Source organism: Panthera uncia (genome assembly GCF_023721935.1).
Source record: "Panthera uncia isolate 11264 chromosome A1 unlocalized genomic scaffold, Puncia_PCG_1.0 HiC_scaffold_17, whole genome shotgun sequence".
In the NCBI taxonomy this organism is placed as follows: domain Eukaryota; kingdom Metazoa; phylum Chordata; class Mammalia; order Carnivora; family Felidae; genus Panthera; species Panthera uncia.
Genome location: NW_026057577.1, coordinates 86909523 through 86923515, shown reverse-complemented (window position 1 = coordinate 86923515; position 13993 = coordinate 86909523). Strand labels below are relative to the sequence as shown.

General features: G+C 38.7%; 1 protein-coding gene across 1 annotated transcript in view; it reads left to right on the top strand.

The window, feature by feature from the left end:
• The window catches only part of REEP5 (receptor accessory protein 5), a 38822-nt gene that overhangs the window by 11578 nt on the left and 13251 nt on the right, over nucleotides 1–13993 (top strand). Inside the window, exon 3 of the mRNA XM_049647729.1 lies at nucleotides 7859–7997. Coding sequence (XP_049503686.1) covers nucleotides 7859–7997 — 139 coding nt within the window. The remainder of the gene's footprint in view (nucleotides 1–7858; nucleotides 7998–13993) is intronic.

Sequence of the window (13993 nt, the reverse complement as noted above, 5' to 3'; positions counted from 1 at the left end):
TGTTTTTTTTTTTGATTCACTGTCAGTCTGGTGATATAATTGACTCATTAAAATTAAACTTCCATGGATGGATACAATTGGTTTTAGTAGTAAAGCCAGTGCTTTGAAGAAATATATTATTTAATTTTATGTCATTTGGCTAATCTGAATTGTAGTGGCCAAGTTACATATGAACCATGTACCATTCAGGTGGTGTATACCTGAATTTCTTTGGTGTGAGTGATCAGAAGCATATGTATATAGACCTGATAATTACTAGCTGTATTAACTCTTGGGCAAATCAGATTAACTTTCATAAAGGTCAATTTTCTTGAGTAAAAGGGGTGGATAGTATATGTCAAACACTTGGCACAGAATCTAGCATTCAGTAAGTGCTTAATTAAGGGTGGTTACTTTTACTAATCTACAAAGAGGAAAACTAATCATTGTTGTGATGAACTCTAGGTCGTTAAATGATTAAGGAAAGACCTCCTTTCATTAATTTTCATTAATTTTTTCCACTTATTTTTTTGGGTCCTTAAGACATTATTATTCCAAGAGCAAAAAAGTACAATAAGAGTTTGTTCTTCCAGGTTTGTAAATATGTGGTATGGCTGATGGTTTTCTTCTGTTATGGTACAGTGGTGTGCATGTTCCTAAGCACTGGGTGTCATTTTAACAATTTTAAAATCTTAAATCCCATTTTTTACTTTTTGTTTCTGTTAAGATTTCCAGTTTCACATAACTCTGCCTCCATAACCCTCCTTCATAAGACCCTTCCCCAATCACACATGTGCTCCTTAATTAGCAGGGGAACTATTTTTTGACTGTTGGCTTTTGGGCCTTGAGTCTGTTTTGGCCCCAAGGGCTTTAATTACAATGTCAGTTGCATTGTTGGTGCTCAGTATATATACTTGCATCTGAATGAATCTGTCACTGATTTTCTGTGGTGGATTACCATATGGGGCAGGGAATATCTTAGGTTCTCTGAATAATGACTCAGATTTGGAGGGAGAGAATACTGGTAGCCCAAGATTACCTCTGTGCAAACTTTGTTTTCTTTACACGTTTCTCTTTCTCTCTCTCTCTCTTTTTTTTTTTTTTTTTTTTTTTTTTTTTTTTTTTTTTTGAGAGAGAGAAAGAGAGAGAGGGCACAAGTGAGCAAGAGGCAGAAAGAAAGAGAATCCCAGGAGGGGTGATGTGAGACTCGAACTCATGAACCCTGAGATCATGACCTGAGCCGAAGTCAGATGCTTGACTGAGCCACCCAGGCACCCTCTTTACACATGTTTAATGCTATCCTTTCACTATCCTTCATTCCTGCCCTTGCTTTTAGAAAACAGCAATAAAGGTGTAAACAAACTAATGGGACGTGGAAGGGTGAAGGCAGCCGGTACCAGTCACTGGAGGAGCCCAGTGGTCTGGCCAGTGGGTTCTGTGCATATCAGTACCAATCTAATACCAATGTAAAGAATTTTGGCCCATGAACCTTCACACCATGGGCCTGAAAAATGTTTTCACCAGTGTCTGAGTTTGTTCCCATTGACCTGCCAATGGGATTTGGGGATTTCAGCTCTTTACTCTCTATAGCATTGGGATTTGGAGAGTGAAGTGTAATTAAAATCCATGGGTAATTCTCTAATCTCCTTTTAGCCTTATTAACAATGCTGTTAACCCTCTACCAGCTGTACTTAGCCAGAAGGACTAAGCTTTTTTTACTCTCTTGCCTCCCAATAATAATAATAATATTAAATTATTACCACATTATAAGTACTATCTATTAAGGTTATATTTAATGAGAGCTTACTTGGTTCAAGTCACTGATTCTAAGTGCTTTGCATGTAATCATTTAATCTTCATAACAGCATGATCAGGTTTATCATTCCTTCTTGACAAATGAGGAAACTAAGGCCCAGAATAACTTGCTCAAGGTCATGTGCCTAGTAAGTGCTGGAACAGGGATACAAGGTGCATGCCAAGGGTGGTGAAGTGATGCAAAGCCAGATGAGCATTGGGAAGGAATGGAGGGAAAAGCCAGGCTATTCCATCATCCAGAGTAATTAATAATTTTTCAAAATGTTGATATATTTTGAGAGACAGAAAGCACATGCACATGTGCGAGCAGAGGAGGAGCAGAGAAAGAGGGAGAGAGAATCCCAAGCAGGCTCTGTGTTGTCAGTGGCAGAGCCTGACATGGGGCTCGAAATCATGACCTGAGCTGAAATCACAAGTCAGATGCTTAACCAACTGAGCCCCAGGCACCCTGTAATTAATAAATTTTTGATAGTTTGCTTTTTTGAAATAGAAAATTAGAATGAGTCCATTCCATGTGTTGGACTACAGGACTCTCTTCTGATCATTGTTAGAGAAGTTTGTAAGAAAACCATGAGCTGTTTCCTCAAGAGAGAAATTAAATGAATATGCCTGATGTTCACTTCAGTGTTTAACAAAGCCCTAAAGAGACAGTCCCATAGGAGGAAGTAGTTATAGAAAGCCTGGTGTTTATTTTTCTCTCCCACATAGAAATATTTTTCCTTTCTCTTGTTATAAAAATATTGTACAGGCTCATTACAAAGACCTTAAAAAAGTGAAATTCTGCAGTCCCAATGCCCAGGATTAACTTTACACAATTTGAAATCTATGCTTCTGGATACCATTCTTGGTCTGTAAACACATAGAAATAGATGTCCTTGTCTCTTTCTTTTTCAAAACACAAAGTTATCTACTTTTTACATTCAACATTGTAGCTTGGACATCTTTCTTTGTTAATATCCTTTTTAAAGACTTCAGAATATTTCATTGTATGGATATACCAAAATGTATTTACACAGCCCATTGCTGCCCTTAAAAAACCTGTAGACACATACTTCATAATATTTTATTTTCATTGAAATTACTTTAATATCAGTCTTTTCTCTTTGAACTTCATATGTTGGTCTATATAATATAGAACATGAACAGTTTGTCTCTAAGACAGCTTCTAACTCAACATTCTACAATTTCTAATTCTGCTCTGTGAATTTTTAGAACTGCTAACCCCTCCCATGTATAGTATTGACAGCCATCTTCTGGACCTTAGCCCTGTTTCTGCTGCTCACCCAGGCCTCATTTCTTTTTTGCCCCTTGCTTGAGGTAGACCAAGCTCTGCCCCCGGAACATGGTAGGTGGCTGAGGAGAGAGAGAACAAAGAAGTCATAGAACCAAGCCCAAGTGACCAGGCTTTGGATCAGTGGTGAGAATATGGCAGTGAGTCTGCAGAGAGCAATCTAAGACCATGGTGTCTGTCTTTTGTGAATGTGTAGTTCTAAACCCAGGTTTAGTGTCTGTGGTATGGCTAACGTAGCTCACTTAAGGGCAAGGGCACATTGAGAATAAATAAGACAATGGCCCAGGCCTGTGGGGAGAGTGGTTGGAATTGTTGCCAGCTGTCTTTGGGATAGTTCCAGAACTCCTCTGGGGTTTAGCTAGAGATCGAAAAGCCCCGGGGGAGGTTGATATTCTAGCCAACGTAATAGAGAACTTTTAGATTGGTTCTTAAAATTTTAGCAAAAGAGTTTTGTTTAGGAGATGTTTTTATCTTGAATTCTTTTACAAGTTTGAGAATGCTCAGGTGAGCGTTCTACATTATCTTAGAGTGACTCATCCTAATTGTAGCAGAGATATCATTCAGTTTGCCTTCTCTGTCTAACTTTTCTTCTCTCCTGGCCTCTTGTTTGTTGCGGGAAAGGGGTAACCTACCCTTTGGCTACAAATCCATCATTTGGGTTTTCTTTCCTGGAAAAGATATGCAGAGGTGGTGCTGAGACTGAAACTTTGACCAATAGTTCTGAAACTTGGCTCAGCCTTAGGATCACCTGCACAACTTTCTAAAGCTTAAAGCTCTACATGCCAGAGTCTGAATCACTAGGTCTGAAAAGAACCCAGGCGTGTATGTTTAACTAGTTCTGTAGGTGGTTATGGATCATCATCTAAGTTTGAGAAACAGTGGACTGGGGCACCAACTCAGAACATGTCCTGTTCACTTCTGATAGCCTCCCTTCCCTCCCCACCTCTGCCTGTCCCCCCTCAGGTAAGCAGGTTGGAGGGTGGAAGGGTTCTCTAAGGATCTGGGCCTTGAGACTGACTTCTCTTATTTGTCTTCTGTGACCAATTTACCCTTTTTGGGTCTTGGTTTTCTTCAGCACAAGACTAGATCATTCTGGTCCCTTCCAAAAGAAATATTATGAACTCTTTTTGTATTTATAGTAATGCAGTAAATATTTATTAAATGCCTACTTGGTACCAGACATTTTGTTAAGTGTTATGCAGCCTGGTGGTGAGTTGTTCTAAATAGGGAAACAGACTGGGATAGTGAAATAGGCACGGGCTTTGTTGGAGTTAATCTTGGGTGTAAATCCAACCTCTGCTACCTGTTCAATTTCTTTTTAAAGTAAGCTCTCCACCCAATATGGGGCTTGAACTCATGAACCCGAGATCAAGAGTCGCACACTCTACTGAGTGAGACAGCCAGGTGCCCCCAGTCTCTGCTGCTTGTAGCTAGGAGCCCTGCACATGTTGTTTTTCTTCCTTAAGCCCCAGTATTTCCTGAAAATAACAATCCTTACATCATAGGGCTATTATGAAATTAAAATAACTCTTAGGTAGAACACTATGAGGCATTGATGAAAGTAATTGAAGAGGACATAGATGGAAAGATATAACACACTTATGGAGTGAAAGCATTAATATTGTTAAAATGTCCATACTACTCAAGGCAATCTGCAGATTCCATGTAATCCCTATCAAAATAGCAGTAGCACTTTTCACAGAACTAGAACAAATAATCTTAACATTTGTACGGAATCGTAAAAGACCCTGAATGGCAAAAGCAATCTCGAGAAAGAACAAAGCTGCAGGTATCACAATGCCAGACTTCAAGATCGATTACAAAGCCACAGTAAACAGTATGATACTGGCACATAAATAGACACACAGATCAATGGAACAGTATAGAGAGCCCAGAAATTAGCTCATGCTTTCATGGTCAATAATGCTTATATGGTTAATCTACAATAAAGGAGGCAAGAACATGAGGTGGGGAAAAGATATTCTTGTCAGTAAATGATGTTGGGGAGGAAAATTATTAGGTTCCTACCTCTTCCCATTCTTTAGCTGTGCCATTTTGGCTAGAATGGAAGGGTGTAGAGTGCTTAAGATTTTTGAATTCCTGTGTTGCCTGATAAGTTGCTACATCCTCATTCTGATATACTGTGTTGAAATATGATTCAGTAGAAGTACAAGGCTGTGGAGTGTATTGTTGAATAGTCACCTATGTCCATGCACTCGGACAAGGAAGTATATAAGTAAATAGCACTCAGGAAATGCCAGTTTTGAGCTCTTCTCTACTCTTCCCATAACTAGATTGGAGTGCTTCACCATTTTGATTCTAAGGTTCCACACCTATGGACTGTCACTTATGTTCTTTCTTATTGTGACTAGTTTATTTTACTTATTTTGAGAGAGAGAGAGAGAGAGAGAGAGAGAGAACACATGTGCCAGCAGGAAGGGGGAGCAGAGTGGGAGAGGGAGAGAGAGAAACCAAGCAGACTCCATGCTGTTAGCCCAGAGCCCGATGTAGGGCTCTATCCCACGAACCGTGAGAGCTTGACCTGAGATGAAATCAAGAATTGGACACTTAACCGACTCAACCACCAAGGTGCCCTTATGGTATTTTAAATTAAAACAGTAATTAAATGCTTCAATTATCTGAGAAATTCTATTAAAAATCTCTTCAGCTTAATAAGACTCTGGTTTTGTCCTGACCTCTTTCATGTGCCTTGGTTTTCTACAAAGTTGTGATCAACCTGTGTGTTGTTTGGAGCTCTTTTCTTCCTGCTTTCGATGTTACTACGTAGTTTTCCAAGTGTATTAGCATGGAAGCCTTTGAATGCCTAGTGTTTATAAGTTATGGAAATTAACTATTTAAAAATTTATTCCTTGAAGCACAGAACTTGAACTGTTTGGGGTGGTTTTTCTGTTTTTGAATCTGTGGACCTTGACTAACCTCTTAAAAACAATGACATAGAATGGAATTGAAAATACCAGAATGTTTCCATGAAATGTATATTTCAGTTTATATTTATGTGTGGATACATTTGTTTACTGGATGTTTGTTTACTACATAGTCATGAATTGCTTTGGTTTCCAAAATGAATACCTTAAGTGAAATATAACTCCATATCCCCTCTGCCCAGGAGTGACATCTAAGAAACAAATCTTTATCAAACTAATAACTAATAACTTAAAAGATCCACTTAAATAGAAATGGATAGGAAAATGGCCTTATGTGTAAAGGGGATACCACTGTTAGTTCTTTGGTTAATGTGCTTGCCCACGCTTTTCCTTTGGCCTTTTGTTACATTTGCCAGCTTCTATCTGAGGAAAGCTGGAACACAGACATAGTCCACAAGTTACAAGCCATTATTTTATAATCTGCTCTCATAAATTAATTTTATGATTCTTTTGTGTAAGTTGAAAAACTTTTGCGTTGTCTTGGCTTGCAGAGAGGTATTGATTTTATCTCTTCTTCCTCTTCTCTTCCTCATGTCATTAGCACTCATCTCAGTCAGCTAGAACTTTCCCGTCTTTGGTTGTTTTCTTACAACACCCAGGCATACAAGCGGACCTCAAGCCCACAGCTGCTTCTCATCACTTCAGAGGCTTTCTTAGAGAATGACTCAGCATGATTCAGCAGTCTAACGGTCCCTTTGGGGAACCCATCTTACCAAGTATTTTCAGCAGTTAGCCCATCTCATAAGCTAACAATATTATTCATAGACCTTCGAGTTTCCTGTGTTAGTCCAGCTCAGTTCTGATAAGTGTCCAGACATGTGTTAGGATAGGATTAAAAAATTAAGGAATTCAGCTTTAGAATGAAGAGATTCCCAGGCATGAAAGAAATTTCTGTGATTCAGAAGTAAAAGATTAATTAATTAAATGTTTATTTATTTTGAGAGAGAGAGTGAGAGAGAGTCTTAAGCAGGCTCCACTCATCCAGGTGCCCCAGAAGTAACAGATTATTTTAAACTTATTTCCATTCATTTGCAGAATGAAATTTGTTTAAGCAGTAGCTGGTACTGAGAAAGTCATGTTATTAACTGATGAGGGAAGGAAAGGCTACAGCCAAAAGATCACACAATGATAGAACCAAATGGACACCATGATACTTGTTTTCACCTGTTTGTTATGAAGTTATGTTACAGACTTTGGGCAGTATCTGACCTATGTCCCAGAAGTGCCTTTGTGGAAGTTTCTACTTACCCATAATATAGCTCAGTTATTAAAAGTACATAAAAACTAAGTTACCATGAGAGAATTCTTTTTTTTTTTTTAATGATTTTATTTTTAAATAATCTCTGTACCCAACATGGGACTCAGACTTACAACCTTGAAATCAAGAGTCACATACTCCACCGACCGACTGAGCCAGCCAGGCTCCCTGCCATAAGAGAATTCTTTTTCTTTTCTTTCTCTTTTTTCTTTTTTTCTTTCTTTTTTTTTTTTTTTTAAGAATCCTTGATAAAGCTCTGGAGGCAGGCCTGCACTTGGGAGTTCCCAGTCATTGGTGATATCTCCTGGTGCCTGGTTAAGACAGAGTGGAAATCCAGGGGACAGCTAGTGCTGGTTTCTCTGGTGACAAGAAAACTGGTAACAGGTAGTCACAATGGCTTGTTATTTCCAGATTGCTTCTTACGTTGTATTCTTATCTCCATGACAAGGTGCATACATTTGCCTGAGTTTCCTACCTGGTATGGGAGGGCAGGCTGTCAAAGTCTGCTGTTCGAAAGTGTTTCATTGAGATCACACTACATGATGTACTTGCTTTTGTATTGCCTTTCAGGATTAAAGCCATAGAGAGTCCCAACAAAGAAGATGATACCCAGTGGCTGACCTATTGGGTAGTGTATGGTGTGTTCAGCATTGCTGAATTCTTCTCTGACCTCTTCCTGTCATGGGTCCCCTTCTACTACATGCTGAAGGTATGTTGGATTTTTGTGAACTTCTCTGTTTCCTTCCATCTATGTATTTGCTTTGTGCCCTACCACTAAAATAAATTCCATCTTAGGACCTATATAACAGGAACAGATGCTTGAGTGTTGGACATCTGTGGCTCTGCCTCAGATTATAAATAGGAAAACAGAATTCGACACACCTCCCTTATCTTGTATACTGTCTTGGAAACAGCCAAAGCAATTGTGTATTCAAGATGTGTTTGGTAATAAAAGATGGAAATACTGTGACCTAGCACAAGCATTGTTGTTAGTTTACCAAGATCCTCCCTTCAGGCAGTGTTACCTAGGTTTGATGCAGAAGCACTGCACACTTTGGCAGGCCATTGATTATTTACAGTGGTGTGTGGGAGTCTTTTTCTTTCTTTCTTTCTTTCTTTCTCTTTTTTTTTTTAAGTTTATGTATCGATTTTGAGAGAGAGTGTGAGCAGGGGTGGAGCAGAGAGAGAGGGGGAGACAGAATCCCAAGCAGGCTCTGTTCTGTCAGCAGACAACCCGACTCAGGGCTCGATCTCACTAACCGTGAGATCGTGACCTGAGCTAAGATCAAGAGTCCGACGCTTAACTGACTGAGCCACCCAGGCACCCTAGGAGTCATTAGAAGAAAAAAAAACGCCTTATTTCTTATATAGGTTTGGAGAATGAAGGTGTGAAGTGGGCTCTCTGAGGAAGTCATTTTGATAACTTTGACAGGTGCAATGGTCAGGGATCAGCCCTGCCACACCTCGTGTTTGGTAGAAAGCTAGCCGTGGTCACCACCATGTGAGGACAAGGATTAGGAAGTTGAAACTCATTCCTAATGGGACCTGTATTGATTCTGACTGAGAATGAAAAAGTTAACATCTTTTAATAGATAGAGTGGTTCTTTCTTTCTAGATAGGACAAACTGTCTTCAGTTGGTTCCTTGAGTGTCTTCTGTGGAAGAGACCTGCTTCCCATTAGTTGCATAGAATGTAGATGGTACCTCAGGCTCATGGGGCCAGACTTCCCAAGCTGTAGAGAGTGGGGATTCCAGCCCTTATGAATTCTGAGTTCTCATCTTTCCCTTCATACTCTTAAGTATTCATTTTTTTAAAAGTCACCCGTGAAATGAAGACTCAAATACTTCTGTAAGATTTTTCAAGAAAAACAGCAAACCCTGCTGCCTATACTGCATTCCTTAAAAGCAAGCATTATCCCTACATTTATGGCAGATTATTTTGTCATTTACCTCTGTGTTTCTAAATAACATTCTTGTTTAGCCACCTTTTAATTTTTCTATTTGACGGATTAGCTCTTGATTCCTACTGGTAGGATTTGGTTCCCTTTCCTGGCTTGTCCCTGACATACACATGCAGTCCTCCTGTGTCCCCATCTTCCTCAGGTGTTTGTATCATAATTTTGGTTAGATACACATTCACCACTTACATTATTGTGACTTTGTAAATATGATTTAGTTATACCATGTAGTGTACATATCATGTACATGTAGTGTTCTTGCTGCTTTTTATTTTCCCTGGAACTAATCATCGTTTTCTTATTTACATATTCAGACCTATTTTGAGGGTCCTTGTTAGTTCAATTTGTCTTACTGTTTCTACATTTCTGTTTACTTTCTTTTAAATTTTTTGTCTAAAGAAATTTAGATAAAGGAAATTAGATGCAGGAAGCTCTCATTCTTTGGTCTCCCTCACCCCACCTACCAACATGTTGATGTTGTCTTCATTTTTAATTCTGGGCAGTTATGGATACGTTTTTGCTTTATCTCTGGCCTTAGCTGTTTTTACAATCTATAGATGTTTTCTTGTGTAAATAATGTATTTATTCATAGATACATATTTTTCAATCTTCCCTTCCAGTTTTGAAGTTTACTCCATTCTGTTATATATGCCACACAGCATATTCTTTATTTCAACTATTTTTTGTATCTAATGATTTTGCTCGTCTCTTTCCTATATTTTCTCATTCTTGTTTCTTATTGCTCTGTTTCGTCTGACATAGTTAGCAATTTAGCTTAAGTCTTGGTTAGTTCTAATATTTCTATTGCTGATAGAATTTGGTAGTTGATCGTGTTGTCTTTCTTTTTGAAATGGTTGTGCTTTTCAAATCTCCTGTTATTTTGGCCTGTAAGCTCCTTTTCCTCTAACAGTATCAGCTGTTCTGTTAGGCACTGGGATGGAGGAAGACCACATGCCAGTCCATGCTGGTCCCAGGAAGCTGTGGGTAGGGGTGGATGAGTCCTAGGGTAGGGAGTCCCAGCCAGCAGAAGAACTGTGGTTCATAACCCTTCTCCCACCACATAGCCCCTCAGGCCAAAGGAGCACCCTTTGCTCCCCCAGCAGCATTAGGAAGAGATGCTCAGAAGCTGTAACACACAGCTCAAGGGGACAGAGCAGGAGGGGATGGGGAGGAGCTGCCCTGCTACTTAGTTCCACTCATTTTCCTCAGTGCCTCACAAGGACAGGACTTCTATGCCAAAACCTCTGTTTTAGGGGCACCTGGGTGGCTCAGTTGGTTTAGCATCAGACTTCAGCTCAGGTCATGATCTCACGGTTCTTGAGTTCATTCTTGAGTTCGACCCCCATATCAGGCTCTGTGTGACAGCTCAGAGTCTGGAGCCTGCTTCGAATTCTGTGTCTCCCTCTCTCTCTGCACCTCCCCTGCTCCCACTCTCTTTCTTCTCCTTCTAAATATGGAAAAAAAAAATTTTTTTAAATGGGCAGGAGAGGGGCTCCCTGGGTGGCTCAGTTGGTTCAGCATCCAATTTCAGCCCCGGTCATTATCTTGTGGTTTAAAAGTTCGATCCCCCCATTGGGCTTGCTGCTGTCAGTGTGCGGCCCACTTCTGATCCTCTGTCCCTCTCTCTCTGCCCATCTCCACTCTCTCCCTCTCTTAAAAATAAATAAGTATATATACATATTAAAAAATGGGCAGGAGACCTGAATAGACATTTTTCCAAAGAAGACATACACATGGCCAACAGACACATGAAAGCATGTGTCTTTTCAGCATTACTTATCATCAGGGAAATGCAAATCAAAACCACAGTGAGATGTCACCTCACACCAGTCAGAATGGCTAGTGTCAAAAAGGCAAGAAATAACAAGCATTGGCAAGGATATGGAGAAAAGGCAACCCTCATGTCCTGTTGGTGAGACTGTAAATTGGTGCAGCCACTGTGGAAAAGAGTATGGAAGTTCATCAAAAAATTAAAATTCTATACCATGTGATCCAGTAATTCTATTACTGGGTATTTACCCAAAGAAAATGAAAACACTAATTGAGAAAGCTATATACACCTCTGTGTTTTTTGCAGCATTATTTACAATAGCCAAGGTATGGAAACAATCTAAGTGTTGTCAGTAAATGAACTAAATGAAATAAAGATGTGATGTGTACACACACACAATGGAATATTATTCAGCCATAAAAAAGAATGAGATCTTGCCATTCACAGCAACATGGATGGACCTAGAGGGTCCATAGCTGTAACTATGCTAAGAATAGTAAGTAAGAGAAAGATCCCATATGTGACTTGACTTATATGTAGAATTGAAAAAAATGAACAAACAAAAACCAGAAGCAGACTCATAAACACGGAGAACAAACTGGTGTTGCCAGGAAGGAGGAAGGTGAAGGGGCTTGACAGGTACAAACTTCCAGTTCTAAAATAAATAAGTCACACGGATGAAAGATACAGCACAGGGAATATAGTCAATAATATTGTAATAACTCTGAACGGTGACGGATGTAACTCTACTTGTGACGAGCATTGCATAGTGTATATAACTGTCAGATCACTGTGTTGTACACCTGGAATTAATATAATATTGTATGTCAACTATACTTCTATTAAAAAAAAAAAGACTTGGAAAAAACTAGTACACCCATACAGTTAAATGGAATGAAATGATTCACATCTATAGAAATGTTTGCATAATTCATTAATTATAAAAAATTGGTAAACATTACATATAGTGGGACACCATTTATGGTAAAACAAAAAAAAAGAACTACATAGTTAAAAAATTTAAATGAAAACATGCTCGTTATAATTTCTTAATTTTGAATAACGTTACCACAGAATGCCTTGTAAGATGGCTGAAGAATTTTCAAGCAATTTTTTTTTAAAAAGCCTGTGGTAGCAATTAAGATTTCAAAGGTTGCTGGATTTTCTGTGTGTTTTTGTTATTCAAAGATGTTTAGCATTTATATTTTTATAATCTTATTTGGATGTCACATATTTTAAACTACAAACAACTTTGAAGTCCTTCATAAGATCCATCTAATAGTAGTGACATCACAGTGCAGTCTCTAAAGGAAAGAGACTTGGCTTTGCCTTCGGCCCACCTGCTTGCTGCAGGGAACAGTATCCTGACAGCAGAGCCACTCACACCAGAAGCTGACCTCACACTTCGAAAACATGAGCAAGCCTGACTCCAGCCCGCTCCTGATCTCTTCTGCTAATGGAGGTCACACAAGGTAAAGAGAGGATCTGAAATACGAGATAATCACCAAATCATTTATAGTTGGTTTTGAAGTACATTACAAAAATTGCTTTGCAGCAAAATTTTCTTCCTTAATAGTAAAAGGAATGTGCATCCATTAGTAGTCTCAGGGCATCCATGAGAATTTACTGCATGTTCCAAATAGATAATATACTTGAGATTATTAAAAATGGATTATGCTGTCAATCAAAATACTTTCTTCTTGCTGTAGTGCATTTTCTGAGTGGCTTCAGAGAACACACTGAGAAGAAGCCTCTGAATTGCAGAGTGGGTAGGAGAATATCCTGTGTTAAGGACTAGCATAGACCATATGCCATGTTATAATCACATGGTGATTGTGTGGAGTATGACGAAGAGATCCAAGTAAGGACATGTTTAATATTTATCTTTTGCAAAAAAATGATCTTTTGCAGAATTAATATTATTGGCATTTCCCCCCATTTTTCTAAAGCAGCCTATGATTGGAGAAAATAAGAGGAACCAATGATTAGGCATCAAAGATTAGTAGGAAAGATAGTATGTAATCTGTCGCACTAGAAATAGTGGACCGTGCCTGCTCAGAGCTTTGCTCTGAGGTCTGCCTTTACCAGGAGGTTTTAAAAATAAATACAAAAGCCTTTTTTCTCCCTCTGATTATAAAAGTAGTGTATTTTCATTTCTTTATTCAGAAGACATTTATTTAGGACTTCTGTGTGCCAGAATCTGTTCTAGGTCAGAAGGATACTTTGGTGAATAAAACAAAGTCCCTGTTGTTGTATTGTTTATATTCATTTGTGTGTGTGTGTGTGGGGGGGCATGTTTTATATAAGGAGGAAAATAGCATTTGTAATCGCACCACCGGTCACATGTTAGTCTTCCTATTTTTTTAATGTGCAAGTATATTGGTCCAAGTACATAAAGACACACAGAACCATGTAAATATTATTGTTTTAACCATATATATATATATATATATATATATATATATATATGGTTGAGACCACATTTTATACATGATTCTGTATCTAGCTTGTTTCAATTAACATAATACTAGGAGTATTTTCTCATGTTATTCAATATTCTTTGGTAAACTGTCTAATCCATTATCGATAGCAATGTACTAATTCCCCAAATGATAGACATTTAGGACATTTATCTCACTTTATCACATTTTAATGAGTGACACAATGAATAGCTTTGTATCTTCTCTTTACACTCATTTAGATCACTTTCTAGATTAGTTTTTTAAACAAAACTCTGGCGACTCTTAGTCCTGACTTAGACTGTCACCTGTACTACTGCACCTATGTTGGAAAGCAGAACATTTCTTAACTTCATAAGAGGCAAAGACCACAGGGAAGTCTTCCCCTTCACGTGTTCTTTTTTGAGCTTTTATTTGTGCATGCGGGGCAGTCTGTTTTAGCTTTCGCCTATCACTGTTCTTGTGGCTACATTGCAGAAGTTTCCCTATGGATTTTGTTTCTGATCAAGTGATTGTAG